Here is a 22,231-nt window from a genome sequence, read left to right on the forward strand (position 1 = left end):
ATTAACATAATTTGAATTTTTAATTGCACTTCATAATTGTCTGTTGGAGTTAACAAACAAGCACATTTGCTGAAGTGTTTAAGAACAAAACCCCAAATGGACTGAATAGTGATGTAGTATTATTATTAACAGACCTCGTTAGAACACTTCAGTATGTCAGTTTTTGATAGAGGCATAACTTTTAGCAATAAAAGAGCTCTTCGGATTTTCCACTCATCACTTTATTAATTGTAGATAATGCTGCATCTTGTTGAAGATTTGTGTGGCTATTTGCTATTTTCCTTTGTTTTCATTTAATTCTTGGTATCTACTTTGAAATGATCTCCAATGCAGTTACAGAGAATCAGCATTCCAACTCTGTACATTTAAGGTGTTGTATCCCCAAAATATATACAGTTACCTTAAAGAAGAAATTTGACCCAAATTTACATGGTCCCTGCCTCAAGGGGATTACAATCTTTGTTTTGTGTTTTTTCCAGCACCTAGCAAAAATTGGGCCTTGGTCCATTAGGTGCATTAGAACTTTTAGGTGCTATGATAATTCAAATAATAACTTGTAATTATTATAATTTGTGCATTAAATTTTACACTATGCTTTGGGGTTTATACAGACTAGACCAGAAAGCTCCCAGAGAGTTGTTTTAAAATTATTATTTTTCATTCTTTTCATTTTTCATTTCTCCCTCTGATACATGAATACTTGTCAACATGATACCACATTATCATCCGGGTGAAAGGAGCTAATTTCCAATTGATATATTATTGCAAAAGCCTGGGGCCTGAATGTCCACTAACCTCAGGTCCACTAACAACTTTCCTTCACTACTTCCTGTCTTGTTAAAGCATCAGATAACCCTCACTTCACTGCAAACAGAGAAATGTTTTGCTTAGTATGTTTCATGTGCATGTTCCTTTATTTCTTAACAACATATTGAAAACATAAAAGAGGCTGGGGAGTACAAGGAAGTTGATTTCATGTGTTCTCATGTCAAGCTTCCTCACTGGGCAGCCAGCAACAAGCATCAATTCAAATTCCTCAAGTGAAATCCTGACCCCATTGAAGCCAACGGAAAAACTCTCATTAACTTCAGTGGGATTAAGATTTCATCCCTAAAGTTTATATCTGTTTCTGTTATTAGGCATCATCTTTGTGTACACAGATATGGTTTTACCACAATTATTATTTCTACAACAATTATTATTTTGATCTGTTCAGGAAATCCTTGCTTTATCAGATGCAAACAATTTAAGATAGTAGCCTCTAAAAGATTTATCCTGGATCCCCCTCTCTACATGAGTAGTCATATATGTATTTATTTAATTACTTATATATTATACATAAATGTACCAGTCCTAAGCTCTTGGCATATTTCCTATCAATTAAAAATACAGTTGTATCAAAGGAAAAGAAAAAAGTTTGAGCCATTGGCTAGTCATTATCCCCAAAAGCAGAAAACAATTAACCCAAGTCAACCCAACCCAATTTATTCATGTGATAAACTTCCTCAAAATCAATGAAACTACTGATGCATGTAAGGACTACTGAATTGCATAAGGGTTTGCAGGTTCTGAAATACTAAACATTTAAGATAGGTGAAAGGGTCTTTTCCCTTGGCCAATTTTTAGTGTAACAATGTACTACATGCTTCGTAAGTGTGTCTATTTAATAGCTGGGATGTAGTGAGGCGACAGCAGCTTGAAAATCCAGTCCTGGTTTCTGAATTGAGGATGCGATCAAATTCTCCATAGTCTTCAAACTGAAAACTCAAAGCCCTATTTAAGTATCTTTAGAAAAATGTCATGGCAGTGATCTTTACAATATTAGCTATAGGCAAGACACGTTAGTGAGGGGAAAGGCATTTTTTTGGATTGGAAATGTCAGTACTGTTTATATAAATGCTTTTAAACAGGCTCATGCTTCATCATAACTTTTCAGAAGTTAGGCAGGGGATCATGCTACTGCTCTAAACTAATTCATACAGTGAAGTTGCTACTGCTTAATGCAATTTTGTGCCTGTAAGCAAGGCATATATTACACAAATGGCAGCAGTTAGCAATCTTTTCTGACATGTTTATCCTTTGACTGAAACTCACTGTCTTATTACTGTTATTTTTCCCCATCACATGATCACATACTGACTGCCATTTAAAACTTAAAGAAACCATAGCCATTCCTGTCACCCTTCTGTATACAACTTGTTTTAAACTAGTTTCTAGTACTTTAGCATTTAGACTGAGGGCCTTCAGGTAATCTTCTCAATTAGTCTCTGCGGCTTTAGAGAACAGGAAAGTGCAATTCTCTTAACAGTGGCTGAAATGATAGATTCAGGCTAAAATTAAGGTACAGGCTTTAACCAATCTGACAAAAATATATAGATATATAGAGAGACAAATTCTGGACCTTTTGGATTATTATAGGGCTGGTAAAATATGTAATGGACTTTTGGAAGACAATTGTGTGATTTCCATTTTTGGGAATTAAGGTAATAACTATTCTTTTTATCCATCTGGCAGGTGATGCATCGGTCTCTGAATGTTTGCCTCTCTGTATATCTGTCCTCTCCATCTTCCCATCCTCATCTGCATTCCCAATAAACTCCAAAACACTCTGTTCAATCTGTGTTGAAACTTGAATGGGAAGTCATGAGCCAATTGTTTATTCACTCTCAGTGAAATTATTTGATAGTTGATTTATTGTTTTCGTCTGTGAAATTCGGCCTCATACATTTATAATTAAAAAGGGTGCATAGTAGTAAATTGGTGTATTTGTCATTAAAAATTTGTTAGCAATGAAAATGAAGAAGCATTCACTATAAGAAAAAAATAATTAGTTTACAAAGAGCTGACACTTATTTGATTTGTTGTATTGGTATTTTAATTGTAAAAAACACTATTTAATCACATCAATATTTAGCAGAGACAGGCCACAGCTGCAGACTTAATATCTGGATCCAAACTTTCCAAAAGTTTGAGGGTATTAAGATTGAAAGTTTTGGTTCAGCCTATTATACATGTAGAGGCACACCACAAAACTTTTGAATTTGAATGTTCCCAAAATTTACTGGTGGGTAAAATTCAGGTGTCTCACATATGTCAACCAAATGAATGGAAAAGGTCTTACAATCTTAGTGTTCTTTTCTCCCCTTGTTGCGTAAGTGTCATACACAGATGATTCTTCATGCTTTTGTGTGGGAGAGAGATGGGGAGCTTCTTGAAGAATAGGGAAGAAAATAATCGTTACCTGATTTATTTGTTGTCTTTATGTAAGCTTAACCTGGGTATCAGGAATTGTCATAACCAGTTTTATGATTTTTTAAAATTATTATTATTTCAGTCAGTATAAGTGTAGACTTAGCATTACTTTTCCAGACCTCAAGATGAGCTCTGTGTAAGCTCAAATGCTTGTCTCTCTTACCAACAGAATTTGGTCCAATAAAGGATATTACTTCACCTACCTGCTCCCCTTTTTCTAGATCATTTATGAACATGTTGAGCAACATAGATTCCAGTACAGATCCGGGGCAGGAGGGAAGCGGGGACGGGACCCTGCTATTTACCCCTTTCTATTGTGAAAACAGATTATCTATTCCTACCCTTTGTTTTCTATCTTTTAACCAGGAACTGATCCATGAGAGGACCTCCCCTCTTATCCCATGACTGCTTTCTTTGCTTAAGAGCTTTTGGTGAAGGATCTTGTCAAAGACTTTCTAAAAGTCCAAGTACATTGTATCAACTTAATCACCCTTCTCCATATGCTTGTTGACTCCCTAAAAATTCTAATAGATTGGTGAGGCATGATTTCCCTTTACAAAAGTTGTGTTGACTCTTCCCCAACATATCATGTTTATCTATGAATGATAATTTTGATGAATATATATATACTTTCCTTTCAGATCACAGTTTGCACTTGTGTAGAAAAATTGAGTTTAACATATATAGAGAAACAGAGATATTTGGTATTTATTGGGTGGAGTATGTAGCATGCGTTGCTTCAATACATACTACTCTTTTTTGTGTATTGCAAAGGGAAATTATATTGTGTCAGCACCCTTTTCCAACTCAATGTGAGTAGATGGTCTGTAAGATGTGTAGAAGGGTGTTGTAAGTTTTTGGGGGAGGGATATTGGGATTAGGGTTTGTATTTTGTTTTTTGTCTGGGGATCAGAGAGAGAGATGTTGGTACATCTATTTTTCCCAAATATTTTTAGCTTAAATGGCTGATTTCATTGTACTTTTTGTTTGACATATGAGCATATAACTCACTCCTGAAGCCGTGTATCACATCCAGATAGAATCCTAATGGAAACTTACATTTGAAATAGTTTACTTGGGTTATCGGGTACAGACAGTTGGGCATGCTCAGTTTTCTTCTGCCCTGTTTCAAATTAAGGATAAGAAACGATCTCATACTTTTGAGCATGCTTTTTTCTGTTACATATCTCTGTTGACTGAATTTTTGACAGTGAAAATGTGTACAGTTATACTCAATCCACTCTCACTCTCTGGTTTTCTTCCTGAAGTCTCTGGGTGGGTTTAGTTATGACTTATAACTTGAGCATAGTATTTGGGGAGAAACTGAAAAAGTAGTATAAATGTAAATGTAAAAAGATACAGCTCATTCTGTCTTTGAAATTGTTGGTGTGAAAAGAACTCAACAGTGTTTTATTTAAACAAGGTCTGCTTCAACCTTGATTGACTTGCAGTAAATTGCCTGGTACGAGAGGCAAAAGGAAGTGGATAGAAAAATGGCAATCAGCACCAAATGTTTCACATATTGATTGACAAGCACCAGAGATGTGTTAGAGTAAGATAAATTGGCCAACAGGGCCCATCTTGACAGCTCCTGAGATGGGAAAATTGTTCCTGTTAATTTGCCGCTGGGACCTTGTCATTTATTGGGATATACATTTGAGTTTCTTCTAATTGTATAAACAAAGTTTGGATTCCTATGTAGCATAGTTCAACCTCCATTTGGTAATTTTTTTTGTCTGCACCTTTTCTGAGCTGTATTTGTAAATGGCTGTAAGATTGGGGAGAAAGGAGTCATTTAAAGAAGCGGTTTAGCCTGAAATGCAGTGCATTATTCTACTGTCATTATGCACTGAACCTTAGGACCAGTTTGACTTCAGTGGGTTTTGCCTGAGTGAGAAGTGCATAACAGGTCCCAAATCAGGTTCGTAGGATAGTTGCATCCAGATTTATACTACTTCATCCTAGCAAATTTAATCATTACTATAATGAAAAGATTTCTTACCTTTTTAACACATCTCATTTTGTACTTGCAAATGCCTTTTAATAAGGTTACAGGTTTTTTTAGTACTGCAGGGTAAAACTCCCTTTTCTATAAAGAAGTCTTTTCATCTCTGCAATTTCTTTTCATTAAAAGGACATTTTATCTTTTTAATTTCCTGTACTGCTCTCCCAATGTCCCCATTAATTATAGTGGCACCCGCTAGTGCTGAGATAGTTAATGGTCTGACAGCCTTTACACTGGAATCTTCCATTTAGAAGGGTTTTACTTGGTCTATAAAAATTTGATGTAAAGTGAAACTTAACATAAATATTCTCAGCTCAGGAGTGAATGTTTGTTAATTTTCTTTTTATTTTCCTTTTTTTAATTCAGCAGATTCTGGTGTTAATTTATAGTATGTCCAAAGAGAATGGATGCTTTTCTTTGGTGTTTTGTTTTATCTTTAATTCTCAAACTCTCAACTCAACATTGGCTTTAAAAAGAATGAAATTGTACAGACCATTGTTCCACATTGGAGACTGGTCAGAATTTTATTTATTTTTCATTTACACTGGTCATTTGTGGCTAGACTCTGGTGTTGCCACAAACCCTGTGTATTGGGAAGTGCATAGGTGTGCTGTCCCAGAAGCAGCACAGGGAAGGAATTGGGTATTCAAGTCTCTCAGCAGACATAGTGCCAGATTTTTAAAGGTATTTAGGTGCCTACTTTTGAAAATCCCACTAGACACCCATCTACTTACATACCCCAAAATTCCACTGAAATCAATATGGACTGTAAGGAATGCAAGATTTGGCCTTATGAAGGTAGAGAACAGATTAAACAGCTAATACGGAAATACAAACAGTAATGAAAGTTTAGCTCCATGGTGTTTAAATATTGTAGCAGTCACTACAAACAATGGTGTGAGCTGAAAAATGGGTTTTCAGTCTTTCTTTTGTGTGTTTCTTAATAATAAATATCCAGTAGCATCCTTTATCTTGAACAATCCCGGTACTCTTAACAAATTTTCTAAAATACAACCATATCTAGGGTGTATCGCAATGGTTGTTTAGCATTAAGTACACAGCAGCACTCCATAGAAATTTAGGACAGGAAGCAAATGAGAATACTATCCTCAAACTGCAGAAGTAACTAACAAGTGATGAATTTAATAAGTCCACTCAGCCAGAATATCCTGTGAGTACGTTATGCTATTTATTTGCTTTATATAGTGCTACAACATGAACTATATCTCTGGATTATAAAGCTAGTAATTGATCTGTTTAGACTTCTTGATTACCTAAAGCAAAATATTTATCTGGATCCAGTGATCAAAATTATCCACAAGTGACTGTCTTTATCAAAAGGGCACAAAGAGTTAACACCAAGTCTGTACTATATTAGTTGGAAACTTCACATTAGTTCTGTCTGTGACTTGGACAGAGTTTACTAAATAATTTCAGCTCTGAGTTTTCTCGTGTTCGTTCAAGAAGGTGTGATCTTCTCCACCTACCACTGACTTTGGGCACACGAATCACTAATTGTTCTTCTACTCCCAGGAGATGGGTTTCTCTGTAATACAGGTACCAAAAGCAGTTAAGACCATAGTCAATAGAGGTTGTCATTCCCCAGCTTGAGCAATATGTTGATGTAAGTCAAAGCTTTCTGAGAGTTGATTCTTTATCAATAACTGGCATTTGTGTCAAACAGGGTTCGGGGATCAGGGGAGATTCTAATAGTGGAAACCAGCTTTGTTTCTGGTTGTAGTCTAAACTCAGCTTTGGCATGGGGTGAAGATCAATTTGCATGCACATTTACAAAATATATGGTATTTATATATATATATGAGGTCTGAATTTAACCTCTTTACTGGAAGATTTCTCTGGCATGAACATTCAAAGCATATTAGCTGATACAGGTTCACAAGCAGAGAAGTTAAATTTTTTTCTTCCCAACTTTTAAATTACACCTTCAGTTTGAAATCACACAAAGTTTGAAATTTAGTCCAGGTGAGGTCCCAAGCAAGTCTCTGGGGTGAATTTCTCCCAAATTATGTCCTGATTTTTAGGACTTTGTTTTTATTCACAGCAATGGTGGAAGTAGCTTCGAGACAATGCCTTATATAGTTCAGCTATAATGATATATGAATAGTTTGCTAAAGCCTTATTTCATGGTGACAATAGCTTGCTTGATTAAACGTACAAGTGGATTTGTCCATTTCTTCGTATTCTAATGATTGGCTAAATCAGAAGTACAGTAAACATACAGCGCAAAATTTGACTTTTGTGAATGATGAAAAAAATCACTGGAACAAATTATTGTTTTCCAGCTATGAAGATATCATTAAGCATATGCCAAGTAATCAGCTTGCAAGTGTAATAGGTTCATGAAGGAAAGGAGTTTTCTAATCTTATTCAGTGATGTTTTTCCCTAGACAGCAACAGCTTTTATAAAATGAGGGTTATATCTTCTCATTATAGAATCTAATCTCCCCAAAAGACATTCAACAGCTGCAAAACCCTAACATCTTTTAGTTGTAAATTGTTTTTATTATTTATCCCCATTTAACTAAAAAAGAAAGGGCTATCAGATGATTTAACAAGACAAGAATTTAGTGACTTTAGCTTTTGACAGCAGCAGATAATTTCCTCACATACTGATCTTTTTTGGATCTGTTTTCAGTATGAATCTCCGGTTCTCTTTAATGTCCAAATTCTTAAGTTTTACATAGGCCGTATGTGGATTGTGTAGGAAATGGAGAGTTTAAAATTAATTAAAATTATTATTAAATTAATCATCTCTCTTTAGCACACATGTGGATTGTGATAGCTAACTTTCCTGTGCATTTTGAAAAAAGTTATCTGTGAGTGATCACTCTCCAGATAGTAGATACTTTTCCACACAAATTTTAGTAATAGTACTCTGCACTGATAAGGTGATTTTCATGTTCATAGCACTTCACAAACATGTTATCTTCACAAGTAAGTATTTCTATGCCTATTTTACAGAGGTTAATTCAGATTGCTCAAGGTCACAGAATGTGAAAGCAGTAGAACCAGGACTCGAACTCAGGCTGAATCGAAGCCACTGAGCCACCTGCGTGCACTTTTTCACTCTCCCTCTGTCAAAGATCGAAGGTCTTAAATAAATAAATAAATAAATAAATATATATATTCCATTGTATATTGTGAACGTTTCTGGTTTTTGAAAAGAAAACATGCTCAATATGGAAATATTTTACTATTTAATTTCTAATTCTCTCAGTCTTTTTTACTTAGTTTTTCTTTGGTCCTTAAAAATAAATGACTTTTGTTTGGTGGTTGTTAGATAATTTACTGGTTCATTTACAGAGAACTCTGTACACAGTTTCTCCTTCACTGCAGGCAAAGTCTGCTTAGAATAATGAGCAATGCAAACCCAGTTAAACTTCTTTTGTTATTTTCATGAATATTATCTTAACTTCTCTTTTACCTGTTCCTTGCAATTTGAAATTACAGATTCCTTTTTTAGTTTCAGGCCTGAGGTCCTGCAAACTTAGATATTAAATTAATCTTCAGCCTTAAGAGGAAGTAGCATAACTCCAGCAGAATTGCAAATGAGAATTATCTATTTTTATTAAGACCTCTACAAAAATCCACATCCTTAACACCACCATGTGCTGTTCAGTTTATAAATTGGGCAAATGTCAGACCTACACTGATACGATAATTGTCTAAGACCCTGTTCAACTAAAGAATTGTATATGTATTATGCTGATAATGGGCAAATTTCAGAACCTAGCAAAAAACAGTTTGTTACATTAAATCATATCATGTCATTCTAAATCACCTTGGAGAGAGATGAACATTTCCAGGAGCAGAAGTAGAAACTGTGGATTTGATTTTTTTTTACTCATTTTGAGAAGTTTCTTATTACACAAGTAATTCCATCGATTTCATTGGGACCACTGGAAGCATAAGCATTATTCAGTGTGACTGAGACTGGCTGAACTGGGCCTTGCATAAATGTGTAATTCCAGTTCAAAAAAGCAAAGGATGGTTACTCACAAAAAGACATTTATTTTTTTTTAAACACAGGACACAATTTGCCTGACTGGACCAGTCTAGCCTGTATTGCACTTACTTGTGCATGACTTCATGTTTTTGCATTATCTTGACTCCATTCACACCATAGCAAACTGGTGCTTATTTTGCATTACATAACCAGTGAAAAGGCTAATCCCCAAGGCATGTTGTTTCCTTTGTTTTGTAAATCAGGTCAGTTTATTTTAGAATTCAGTGGTTGGTTTATTAACAATGTTAAAGCCATAGTAATGACGTATTGCTGCTGGTTCATTGCTATTGTAAGTCATTTTGAATATTTTCTGTTTTCTCCGAGTTCTTTTTTTGGCCACTGATTTAAGTATTAGGTTTTTGCTTCACCTCACACAACCACCTTCTATGACTTCCTAGTGTGACACTGTGACCCCACCACTGTTTCACCCCGCCTTGATGAACCTTTAGGAATTGAAGACCCACATTTTTAAAGGGATTCAGTCATTGCTCAGCTGAGTGGAGCAACGTCTCACCCTTAGGCAGTCTGCTGCCTAGTGAAATTTTCAGTCCGCAGGTGGCGCCATGCTGCTTAGGTGCCTTATCAGAAACTGCCTGGGGACAGTTAAGCGTAAGAAAGGGATTTTCAGAAAGCAACCATCTGACTGGGGAACCACCTAAGTTAGCCAAGAGTGAAATGCAGAAGAGAGCCGCAAGGAAAGGAGAGATGTGCTTACACGTTTAAGTGGCTGACCCAGTGCACCTGGCTGTTGTGCCAGAGGTAGGTGCCTCTCTCCACTCTCAGCTGTGAACCTTCTCCTGGAGTTAGGTACCTAAGCCAGATTAGCTGCTTAAGTAGTCTATGCTCTGGCTTCCAAAACTTTCTTTCTCTCTCTCTCCCTCTTGCTTGTGCTCAAAACCTCTCTCACACCCATCCTACAGTCATCTGTGCTCCTAGTTGTGTTTGTGCAGATTCTGTGCTGCCCATCCACCTATTGATAGCCTGTATCTGGCCTTCCTGCTGCGGGTCTGATGAGTGTTAGGTCTTAGGTGTGCTCAGGTCATGCCTCCAGAATTGGGCCTTGCTGGCAGGATAGGAATTCCCCTGCCTACCTTCATCTTGAGCCTGGGTTCTGAGCAGCTCATTAGCTGTGGTGTGTGACTGCAATGCTTAGGCTGCTTTGAAAATGCTGACCACCAGAAACTTAGAGGTCTAAGGGTACGTCTATACTTACCTCCGGGTCCGGCGGTAAGCAATCGATCTTCTGGGATCGATTTATCGCGTCTTGTCTAGACGCGATAAATCAATCCCGGATCGATCCCGGAAGTGCTCGCCATCGACGCCAGTACTCCTGCTCCGCGAGAGGAGTACACGGAGTCGACGGGGGAGCCTGCCTGCCGCGTCTGGACCCGCGGTAAATTTGAACTAAGATACTTCGACTTCAGCTACGTTATTCACGTAGCTGAAGTTGCGTATCTTAGTTCGAAGTGGGGGGTTAGTGTGGACCAGCCCTTAGGCACCTAGGGGGGTTAGGCAGTGCCTGAGCTGAAGATTGGAAGATGTCAGTGGTGTCTGTGGTAGATTTAAGTGCTTATGTGTCAGTTTAGGCATCTAAACCACTAGGCCTTAGGGACATCAATAAATCTGGAGTCTGGAGAGGACTGGGTTCCACATCAGACTGTCTCCTCTTATGAAGACCTTATTTCTCCTTTCATGTGCACAGTGGTCACACTAAAAATATTTCTCTTAGTTTGACTGTTTTTGCCAGTGTGCTGCTTTAAAAGGTTGGAGATTTAGAAACATTTTAAGTAACTTTCCTCTGTCATACCTCTCAGCTGCCCCTTGCTTTAAACTCTGATTTACTCCTGTCTTCTCTCTCTTATATTCAAACTTGTTTGCATTATTAAAAGCTGCATTATGAAATTGAAATGATAGGAAGTGTCACTGATGCTAAAGAAATTGATCTCTCATAATCATTTAAAATTTTCTTTCCTACTTTTCTTGTGTACCTCATTTTGGACCCTTCTCTAGTCTTGGCAGGTTTTGAAGTATGTGACAAAGAGGGCTTAATCGAGTTCTCTTTAGAGGTAAATTATTGCTGCTGCTGACAAACCAACATGCTCGCTATTGAGCAATGTCTCACCTTTCTCCTGGGAACTGAAAGGACATATTAGTCAGGAGCAAATGAGAATGTGAGGATTTGAACCCAGGCACTCCCACGTGAGAGCCCTTATTCCCTGGTTCTCCAGGCTGGCCTCTTTTGAGTGCATGTAAACAGCAAATGCTGTTTCAGTTATAAAAATGGAGGCTGGTGTTACTAAACCAGAAAGCAGGCTTTTTATTTTCTGGTAACCATTATAATTTCATCATCCATGGCTCAGAAAACTTATGTTCCTAGTGCCAATTTTGACAGTACATATTTAATTTATTGAATCTGACTTTTATTGAGAGTGCCCAGCTTGAAAGTCGTCAACCATAGACAAATGCTGCTTTTCACAAGTATTTGAAACACAGCTTATTCTTGCAAAACAGCTACTCAGTGAAAGAATGGCAGAGAGTCTGCTGAATGTGCTGTACCTCAGGAAACTTTCACATTTATCTGCTGCCTGCATAATATATATTGCTGTGCACTGCGAAAACATGCATCTTATGTTATCTAATTGTTTCCTGACACATTTAGCAACATTTCACACTTTTTAAAGTGACATTAACATTGCTGACAGTGTAGGTGCTTCAATTAGGCTGGCTTTGAATTGGAGCCAGAATGCAGTGCATGTCCCCTAACTGTGCTCATAGAAGAAGAAAAACATACGATTCATGAAAATGGGGACTTTGCCAATATTTTCACGTAGCTTCCTATTAATTGTGTCAACTCTGTGTATTTGCTCAGGAAAGGGTAGGGTAAGCTTCCTTTGTTATTTAAATCACCTCTAGTTATAGGCCAACATTGTTCACCACAGATACCCTCCATACTACTACTTGACGTCCAGAGGCCTTCTTCCATACTACTAGTAGATAAATGCGGTAGTTGCCAGTAAGATATTGGCATTTGCTGTTTGAAAGTAATTTCTATTACAATAGCATCATATGTCGGTACAAAGTATAGGGAGTATTTGTATTTCCACAGAAAAGCATGTTATATTCAATCAATGAATGTCAACATTTGAATGTTCGCCACTATATTCAGCTGTCTTTATTATTATGGTTTCAGTTATAATGGAAATACCTCATCTTCTTTCCTTTCTGAAAATATTCTCCTCTCCCCTTGGGTACCTTTCCAGCTCCCTGGCTATCTGCATTTACCCTTGGGTTTCCCATTAGGTGTTATCTAATTGATCATTTAAGAAATACTGATGTGAACATTTCCCATCCTATTGTCCATCCTGTGCAGTGTGCAGTAAAGTCTGTGCAGTTTCATTTTGACCTACATATAGGAAAAGAAAATCATGTATATTTGTGTCCTGGTCCTCAGAAACGGACCACACAACAAAGATAGCTGGATTCAGTAAAAGACATGCATTTGCTTGTATTTATGTATTATACAATATGTAAATTATGTGGACCATCCATGTTTATCCTGTATATGGAAAGATCACATTTTAGATAAGTACAAATTAGGTATGTCACAACCTCTCGATTATGAAGATTACCAGTTTTATAAAGCTACTGAAAATCTCATTTTGTTTATAAATGCCCTCAGCTATGGTAGGCGAATTTCTTGATGTCTTTCTAAGTGTAATTTTTCAGAGAAGATATGCCGTTTAACCACAAGAAGTCATTGTGTAATATGTTGAAGATACATGTACTAGTGCAGCAAAAACCTGTGGAGACAGCTCATTTGTTAACCCCATAAATGAGATTCTTCAAATGGGAAAAGCCCAAGAATGCAAAGTTACAAATAAAATAAGATTCTCACTCTGTTTATCATTATTAAGTCAAAAAGGTGATAGTCTTTCTAAAAGGATGTTTTATACAAATGCATAATTTATGATTCATTGTGGAATGAAAAAATTTTGGGGCATGAACCTCCTCCTGTTGAAGTTAATAGCAAGTCTACAATTGACATCAGAGAGAGCCGAATTGATCACTTGGCCATTTTTAGAGCACTGTACTCTCACTGACTCTGACTCTCTCGTGTGTGTGTGTGTTGAATAAACAGGTCTCTAAAAAGGCCCAGGGTTCAATCTCTGTCTCTGTAGGAAATTTAATAATTTTACATAGCACAAAAATATGAATATATTTGGCCAATTTACTGGGATTACAGTACAGATGAATGGGCCCATTACTTCTATTTTAAGAAAATGCTCTAACAAGTAAATTGTAATCATCATGGCCTTTGACTGCCTCACTTATATTCTGCCCACTAATCTATTTCCCCTGGTACGTACTCTAATTTTCCATCCCTGTGCTGCTTCATATCGCTGCCTTTTTTTAATTAAACAACCTGCTCCCAAATAAAATAAAATAAATCCTTCTCATCAATATGGAACTTTATGTCAAAAAATTTGGTATCACCCACTTTTTCTGAGCTACAAATGAGAACTAGATTGATTATTTTTTTCTCTCTCTTTCAAATGTCTGGCTTTCTAGGAGAAGGGATTTTTTTTTTAAAAGTCCCAATATATTTCTTAAAAGCTCTCTAAAATATTAAATATTTTTCTGTAACATATGTTTCATATGCAAAATACATGATGGCGTGTTGTAATATAAAGATTTGATTGGCATTCGGTTGAGTTGACCGACATAAATTTGAGGTATTACCATTATGGAGTAAATTTGGTCAAGACAAACTCATGCCAACAAAACATAAACACAAACACTTACACCACTCACACTCCCACAAAATAACCTTTGGTATAATACAAGACTATATTCCCATACGGTACAGCATATGCAGATTTTAAAAATATGAAAAGTTTGCTCTCTTCCTTTCATCTCACATGTAGTGTTGAAACAGAGCCAATATGTGTGAGAATTCGTTGTACACACTATATACAGTGTCACATTCCTGTCTGAGGTGTGTCAAATCTCAAACCAGCTGCTTGTTTCCAACAGAATGTTGCAGAGAAATAATTAGAAGCCAATTCTGCTCACTCATTTGCCTGGAAAGTTTAGGATATATGCTATATTTCATATTAATTCTGCACAAACTTGATGATGATTATGATAATAAAAGTTGAATCGTGTTATCAGTATTACAGTTATTTCCTGGATCAGGTTAGTGAAAATGTCTAGGGCTAGCAAGCTGGTGACTGGTCATTGCTATAAAGTCTAGTTCATTTCAGGTTAACTTGTGTTTATGTTTATGCCCATACTACATGCTAAAGGTGAAAGCAAATCCCGTAACAGTTTTGTGTGTGTTATTTTTATGAAAGAAACACAAAAATGCATATAGAAACATAAATGGCCTGTTAGAGCAATGTCACATTGCTTTTAGCTCATCTTCTGCAACTTCCAGAACTCTTTTTAGAGAGAAGTGCAGTGTCTAATGGAGCTGGGCATAAAGAACTCCCAAGTGCTAATTCTAGTTTATACATTGACTCAGTATTTGCCCTTGAGCATGTCACATAATTTTTCTTTATCTCAGTTTCCCCATCTATAAAAAAGGGTAATATTTACCTGTGTATCTCCCAGGACTGTTGTGAAGATCAATTAATTATCAAATGTTTGTAAAGTGTTATGAATGCAAAAAAAAAAAAAAAGCAAAAGTTCTAAATATTGTTACAATTCATGTTTCCAGATCAGTGGGGATCGGTTGGAGTCAGCTGTTAATAACCACCATAACTCTTTCTTTGTACACTGAATTTATATTTCTTTCTGATACTCTTTTTGTTGACATGCAGTGCTTCGTTTCGTAGTCACTCTTTTTTCCTTCCACCTTTTAGGGTCTGTCTTGCCCAGTTAGACTGTAAACTCTTTGGGGCAGCAACATTATCACCTTTTATATTTGTACAGTGCATAGCTCAGTGGTGCTCCAGTCTCAATTGGGTCCTGGGGCACTATTATAATACAAATAATATAAGCATGATATTATTTCATATCTTAGGTAATGTAAGGTTGATCTCTGCACACTTACGTAATTTAAGCGGAAAAGTAGTTTGAAGCACTATCATTTCATATGCATAAAGTTCCTTCTGCAATTTAGTGTGTACCACTAGGGAGCTTCCCTAGGTGTTACTGTACAATAAAGAAAGCTGGGGCTTCATAATGCAAAACAGGATGCATATGGTAAAAAAACCACCAAAACCAGATGCTCAAATTGTACATTTTCTTCATTGCTGTATTTTTAGAAATGTTGAAAATTAGGGTGCACCATCTAACATAGTCGTCTTGTGTCTTTAATGTTTGTGGCTAGCACATATGCAGCATATCTTCCTATGCCTCACTGACCTTGGCAGCATCGCAGAGGTCGCATTTCCACATGGATAAACTGTTGTTGAACAATTTCTCCAACTCACCAAACAGAAACCATTTTTATTCCTTCCAAAATCAGGCGTGCAGGTCTTCTTGTACTTACCCCCCACCCCGCCCCCCAAACAGACATAGTCATTATGGACAATTAAAAGAATATTGTGTCACCCATCTGTCAGTGTCTGGAGGAATAGACTAAGGCAAGATCTTGGGCATATGGATCCTGTTGTCAGAGAAGGGAATGGTGCAGTGACTTAAAGACTGGGAGTGAGGCAACATTGCCCTATGCACCTGATTTCAGCCAGCTTCATGTTGGGGTGGGCTGAGCTGCCTCACTTGGGGGGAAAGATCAGAACTCAAGAGTTGAAGAAAAAAGTGTGCGGTGGGTGGGGAGGGAGATTCTGTACCTGGAAGATGGGACTAGAAAGAAGTGGGACTGAGAGGGTGTGAAATTGCGGTTGACCAAACCCACATTCAGCCTTAGCTAACTCTTGCAAATGTGACTTTCCCATTATATGTGTCTACAGTATTCCTGAGCAGAGATGCAGAAAAGGCTCACTCACTGATTTCGCACAATGGAGTCTGGGTTGTGTGTTAAGGATTCCCTTATAATACTCCACTGTCTCATAACTCCTAGTTATGGCCCATTTCTCACAGTAGTATAATTTCATTGATGGGAATGAGGTAATTCACATTGATTATACTTATTACTGTTCCATGTCTTCATTAGTATTGATGGGTACCTGTAGCAAAAACATTCTAAGAGGGAGGTTCAGGCCGGATACATTCTGTGCTACACTCATACATCTCTTGTCCCATGACTCCAATGAGCTCCCATATTCGGACCATTGGAGGCAGTTGTCATTATTAGTGACAAAATTCTGCATGTGCTTTTTTACTTGTTCTGATGCCCGCTGTGGTCACAAATGGATCGGGCTATGTCCATATTTGAAATCTGCATTCATTTCTACCTTTGGTGAAATGCTGTTGTAAGGTCAATTCATGGCTACATATGATTGCCACAACTGGATGTTTTCCTCTGTTACAGAATTTTGCAAGAAATCTGTACTTCTAATACATCATGTCCAGGATACTGCAGAACAGACAAAAGCAAGAAAGTATAAGTGTCATCACTATGTTTTAGACATATTATATACAGTCTTGCTCCCAGTGAAGTCAGTGGCCAAGTTCACATTGACTTAAGTGGTTTCAGGCTCATAATTTGTGTTTGCTTCCTATGCTTACCATCTGGCATGTTTCCTAGTTGCAGGAAAAATATGTGAGTAACCTAATAAAACATGGAAATTGCTTAGCAAATACAGTAAAATGTACTATACAGGAAATATTGTTGTAGACAGAACATCCAAAGTAACTAAACAGCCTAATTACTTGTCAAATTGGGGGCTTCATAGAGTGTACACAAAGAATGTAAACAAAGAAAAAATTACAAAGAATATTGTTCGAGTATCTCATGCTTAAATTGCATTGGCATTTTGATTGTGCTGCAGTTGCATTGAACATTGCCCATAGTGCCTCTAAAAATGTTACTTCTGGGAATATTACAGGGATAAGAAATAATTGTCTGTCTGAGACACAGGGATTATATACCCCAGGCCATTCCGGGGTTAGCTGCCTCAATATGGAAGGACTATCATTCATCTTTTCTCTCTTCAGAGGTGCTGTATTTTAGTGCGGGTCCAGTCCCAGTAAACATGCAGCTAGAAAGATGGCAGAAGAATGGTTTAATTTTGTATTGCTTTCTGCAGTTTTCTGCTGGTGGGGAGTGGGTCTGATCATTCTAAATGGCTGAACAGGAAGTTGCATGGTTTTGCAAAATGGAAAAGATAAAAGGTGTAACCAGTGATTATCTTTATATATCCATTTTGGCCACTAAGGCCCAAGTCCTGCAAAGCACTTAAACACATACTTAACTTTTAAACATGTGAGTAATCCCATTGGCCTGTTGACATCAATGGAAAGACTCCCATTAACTTTAATTTGTCCCTGGTTCAAACCCTAAGCACTTTGCTGGATTGGGCCCAAGTGATCTGAGATATACAACAGGAGAAACATAAATACTCTGCTGAATTGAGGGCTAGACATATGCTTAATTTTAAGCATGTGCATAATCCCATTGTGAAAGCAACCTGAGGGAGAGCATTACTTTGATTTAAGAGCTGGTTCCTCACCTGCATTTTAATCCTGGGAATATGCTTTCTATGGGGTTTTCTTTCTGTAATAAATTATAAGTAACCAAGGGGTTGTTTTTGTATGAAGACAGGTTTCAGAGTAGCAGCCGTGTTAGTCTGTAAGTATTCTCACACTTCTTATCAAACTGTCTGTACTGGGCTAGCTTGATTATCACTTCAAAAGTTTTTTTTTTTTCTCTTAATTAATTGGCCTCTCAGAGTTGGTAAGACAACTCCCACCTGTTTATGCTCTCTGTATGTGTGTATATATATCTCCTCAATATATGTTCCATTCTATATGCATCCGAAGAAGTGGGCTGTAGTCCACGAAAGCTTATGCTCTAATAAATTTGTTAGTCTCTAAGGTGCCACAAGTACTCCTGTTCTTTTTTTTGTATGAAAACTCTTTGGATCAAATACTGAAATTTGGATCAAATACTCGGATATGCAGAAGCTCAGCACTCTCAGGATCTGGTCCTTTCACTTTCCTACTTGTGGATATTTCTGTGGGATAGAAATGGAGCTAACTAGGCCTCTCCCTCCCCCCTTTTGTTTAGCTGTATCTCATTCATCCAGCATCAGCTCATCTAATCGGTTACAGGCTGATGCTGTGGAGACATTCCTGGAATGACTTCACAACATAGCTGATCATTCTGAATATGATACAAAGGGGCGAGTTGGTACCAGTGGTCAATAGGTATTTTGATTCTGCCCCAACTGTAATCATATATACTAATGGCCAGTTTTAATGTGACTTTTTTCCAATATTTTTTCATTACACCCATTGCTGACCTTTGATCCCTGTGTCCTCTTTCCCAGGTCGTCCCATTCCACCTACATCCTCGTCTAGCCTTCTCCCATCTGCTCAGCTGCCCAGTTCCCATAATCCTCCACCAGTTAGCTGCCAGATGCCATTGCTAGACAGCAATACCTCCCATCAAATCATGGACACCAACCCTGATGAGGAATTCTCTCCCAATTCATATCTACTAAGAGCATGTTCAGGGCCACAACAGGCTTCCAGCAGCGGTAAGGAAATTGCAAGCATATGGAATGTGATTATGACCTTTTTTGTGTCATGTTTGCAAGTATATGTCTGTATCATACAAAATGGTGACTCCTTAATATGAAAATGGAAAAAAAAATAACAGTCTTTTGTAATTTATTGAACATAAGAACATAAGTTTACATTTTTTGCATTTAAGTTTTTTGGGGAAACACTGTGTATCATATTTATTTTTCCTTTATTTCACTGTAGAGAATTTCTTTTATATTAAGAGTGATTTAAGGCATGTAAAAACTATTAGTGCATCCCTGTTACTGAGAGAATGACTTACTCAACTAGGTGATATGCCTTGAAGCAGTCTCTTGTAGAAGGGACATGTCTATAAGGTACTGTACACAATGGTAGTGGTTTGCATTTTTATAGATTAATGATGTAAGTAAAACAAGTTCTGAGGCTGTATTCCAGAAAGCATGTCCTGCACCGGTTATTGTGTTTGTGCTCTTGTTTCAATAATATGTCTAATCCTAGCTTGTCAGTCTACATATAACTAAACTATTGATGTTTTCAGAACTAATTTATTACTGGAAAACATTTTAGGCCCAGTTTTCAAAAGTGGGATCTGATTTTGTGTTGCCTCTGTTTGGTGCCTCAATATTTGGGTGCCCATCTTGGGCCAATAAGGCCCATTTTCAGAAATGCTGAGCCCCCATGACTCCATCTGTAGTCAGTGGAATCTGTGAATGCTCAATGCTTTCTGAAAATGAGGCTCAAGATGTCTCAGGCTAAGGGACCCAAAATCACAGGCTACTTTTGGAAATATTAGGCTCACAAGTCTTCACTTATTTTTTTGCATTAGGTTGTTTTGTCAAGGAAATGCATCCAGTTGATATGGACCGTATTCAGATGTGTGTGTGTGTAATTCCTATTAACTTAATGGGAGTTATCAGAGGACAGCGTCTGACCCTTAGTCTCTTGCCTGGGAAAGTTTCAAATATTCTTTATAAAAACGCATTTGACCCTAATTCTGCTTAACGATGCTAATCTGAACTTCTGTTTTGGAAGGTTATTCACCTACTGTTGTAGTTAATGTACATTTAAAATCCTTAGCTAATAAAAGTGTTTTACTTACAATTTTATAGCCTTGACATTTAACCACAATGAACACACAGAAAAGTGACAGAAAAAGTAGAAGATGCAGTTACTGATCACTCCCAACTTCTCCCCAGGTCCTCTGTTCCCTATAATGATGTAGGTCTGTGTGACACTACAGATCCTGTGTGGCACAGATCTTTTGGTATTTATGCACATGCCCTGTAAATTTTAATTATGAAGTTTGCTGACCAAGATATACTAGCGTAATCTGATTTAACAACACATTGGTGCACCCAGCAGAGTCATCTGCTGGATGTAGTCATACATGGCATCCCAAATGTTTGACTGGAGAATGGAGAAATGTGGCACTAAAAAGCATCTGCAGGTTTAACTGAATGACTCTTTATATTTCATTTTAAACGATAAATTATCATTGCAAGTCTTTTATGTCTTAGAGCCTCGGGGTGGCCTTGGCCATGTTTCATGTTGCTCTCAGGCTGTGGGTTGATACTATGTACCTTTATAGTATACTCAAAAATGTTTTGAATTGCCTTTTTAAAGGTTGGTATGGCTCAGCATTTTGGCTCTGTGCCCCACCATAACCATTTTCAAGCATGCTCCATTTTCCCCTTTAATAACATATCGGGTTTCTCAAGAGGGGAGCTTATTATGTTTCATTTCTAATTTTGAAGGTACCACAAACAGGCGATTACCTATTACCTCATTCTGACCACAGATGCGTGCAGGATTCTTTGAACAGCACTTTGCTCTTCAGAACTTGCCAGCTGCCTTAAATAACTAAATAAGTATTTCCTTTAGTGTACAAGTGAACACTGAAGATACTAATATTTATCTTAAATAGGTAATGTTCACATGTTCTTAAGCACTTGTCTAAGTGCTAAGTGTTACAATAACAAAGCTGCTTTCTACCTGCAAGACTTTCAAAATAGCGTATGTCATCGATAGAGATTATCCTGAGCTGTAAAATTCAGACGTGAATCATAATCTGATTTTTTGAATGACTCTGAAAATGAAGTTGTTTGGATCCCAGGTTTCAGTTCAGCACATTATAGAGAGAGGAGATAGATTAAAAATTGGAAACTAGATCTGTGTTTGGATTCTAAACCCCTAGAAACTTCAGAGTATTTTGTATCTAGGGCTTAAATTCGTGCCCAACTCTGGTTATTAATGCATGACAAAGATTTTATCTTTAAAAGCTGTGCTGCAAACACCTAAATAAACATAGAAGACCATATAAAATGTGAAGAATTCTCATGTTGATCACGTTACTTAATAAGGGTTCTCCCGTTTGGCTGATGGTATACTTATATTTGCCTCAACCCTATGATTATAGGATAACTCCTAAATGGGTTTAAGATGTGTCTTCCTGGATGTGAGTTGATAATCATCCATATGTACTGACCTGGGCTCTTTGCGATAGCCTTTCTTGATATATTTGGAAAATGCATATGCTTAAAAAAAATTACCTAATCTAATTTTCTATCAAATGAGCAATCCATTGTTGATATTATGAAAGCCTTTAATCTACAATAAATCTTTATTAGAACTCATCAGAGCTTCTAGTTTGAGAGAAATGTGATTATAGCACTCTTAAAATGACATTACATCATTGGGGTGATTGGTTTATCATTTGGAGAAGCGACATCAATCATAACTAGCATAACCACACAGTAAATGAATTCAACCTTTCTACTGTGGAACAATGACACTATAATTGCTCAAAATCAGGCTTAAAATGAAATCAGAAAATGCACTTTCTTCAAATATGATGTTAACTTAATGGAATATATTATTAAAAATCATGTTTGAGGAAATTCTATGTAATTAAAAATATGTGGAAATGTATTCCTTTTTTCTCTCATTAGAACCTGATTTTAGTTGCAGAACCATTTTATATGCAGCAGAGATTATGCTGTTTTTAATTGAACGCCGATCATTTAGGTTTTCTACTTTTATTTCTTAATATAGTATGCAGCAGAATTATATATTAAGGAGGACAAAAAGCTGTTGAAATATGGTGCACCTGCTGGTAATATTTTTGAAAAACTCACAAATATTATAGAGGAAAATGAGACCCAAAATGTGTAGCATTTTATACATGTAAAGATACCCGAGGGCAGAATATTTCCATAAGAGGTCAATTTTGTCACTATCTAGAATGGTTTCTTATAGTTAGCATGGAAAACAGGCTCATTTTCTTTTGTTGTATAGACACAGGATATGCTTTTTTGTGATTATGTTTAGAAATG

The 22,231-nt window shown here is 37.0% G+C and overlaps 1 protein-coding gene across 3 annotated transcripts in view; it reads left to right on the top strand.

The window, feature by feature from the left end:
• Positions 1-22,231, top strand: part of TENM2 (teneurin transmembrane protein 2) — a 1,031,222-nt gene that overhangs the window by 664,153 nt on the left and 344,838 nt on the right. For all 3 annotated transcript variants that reach the window (XM_054036715.1, XM_054036716.1, XM_054036717.1), the window contains one exon: positions 18,683-18,892. In XM_054036715.1, the coding sequence (XP_053892690.1) occupies positions 18,683-18,892 (210 nt within the window). The remainder of the gene's footprint in view (positions 1-18,682; positions 18,893-22,231) is intronic.

Source organism: Malaclemys terrapin, chromosome 8, assembly GCF_027887155.1.
Source record: "Malaclemys terrapin pileata isolate rMalTer1 chromosome 8, rMalTer1.hap1, whole genome shotgun sequence".
Taxonomy (NCBI): domain Eukaryota; kingdom Metazoa; phylum Chordata; order Testudines; family Emydidae; genus Malaclemys; species Malaclemys terrapin.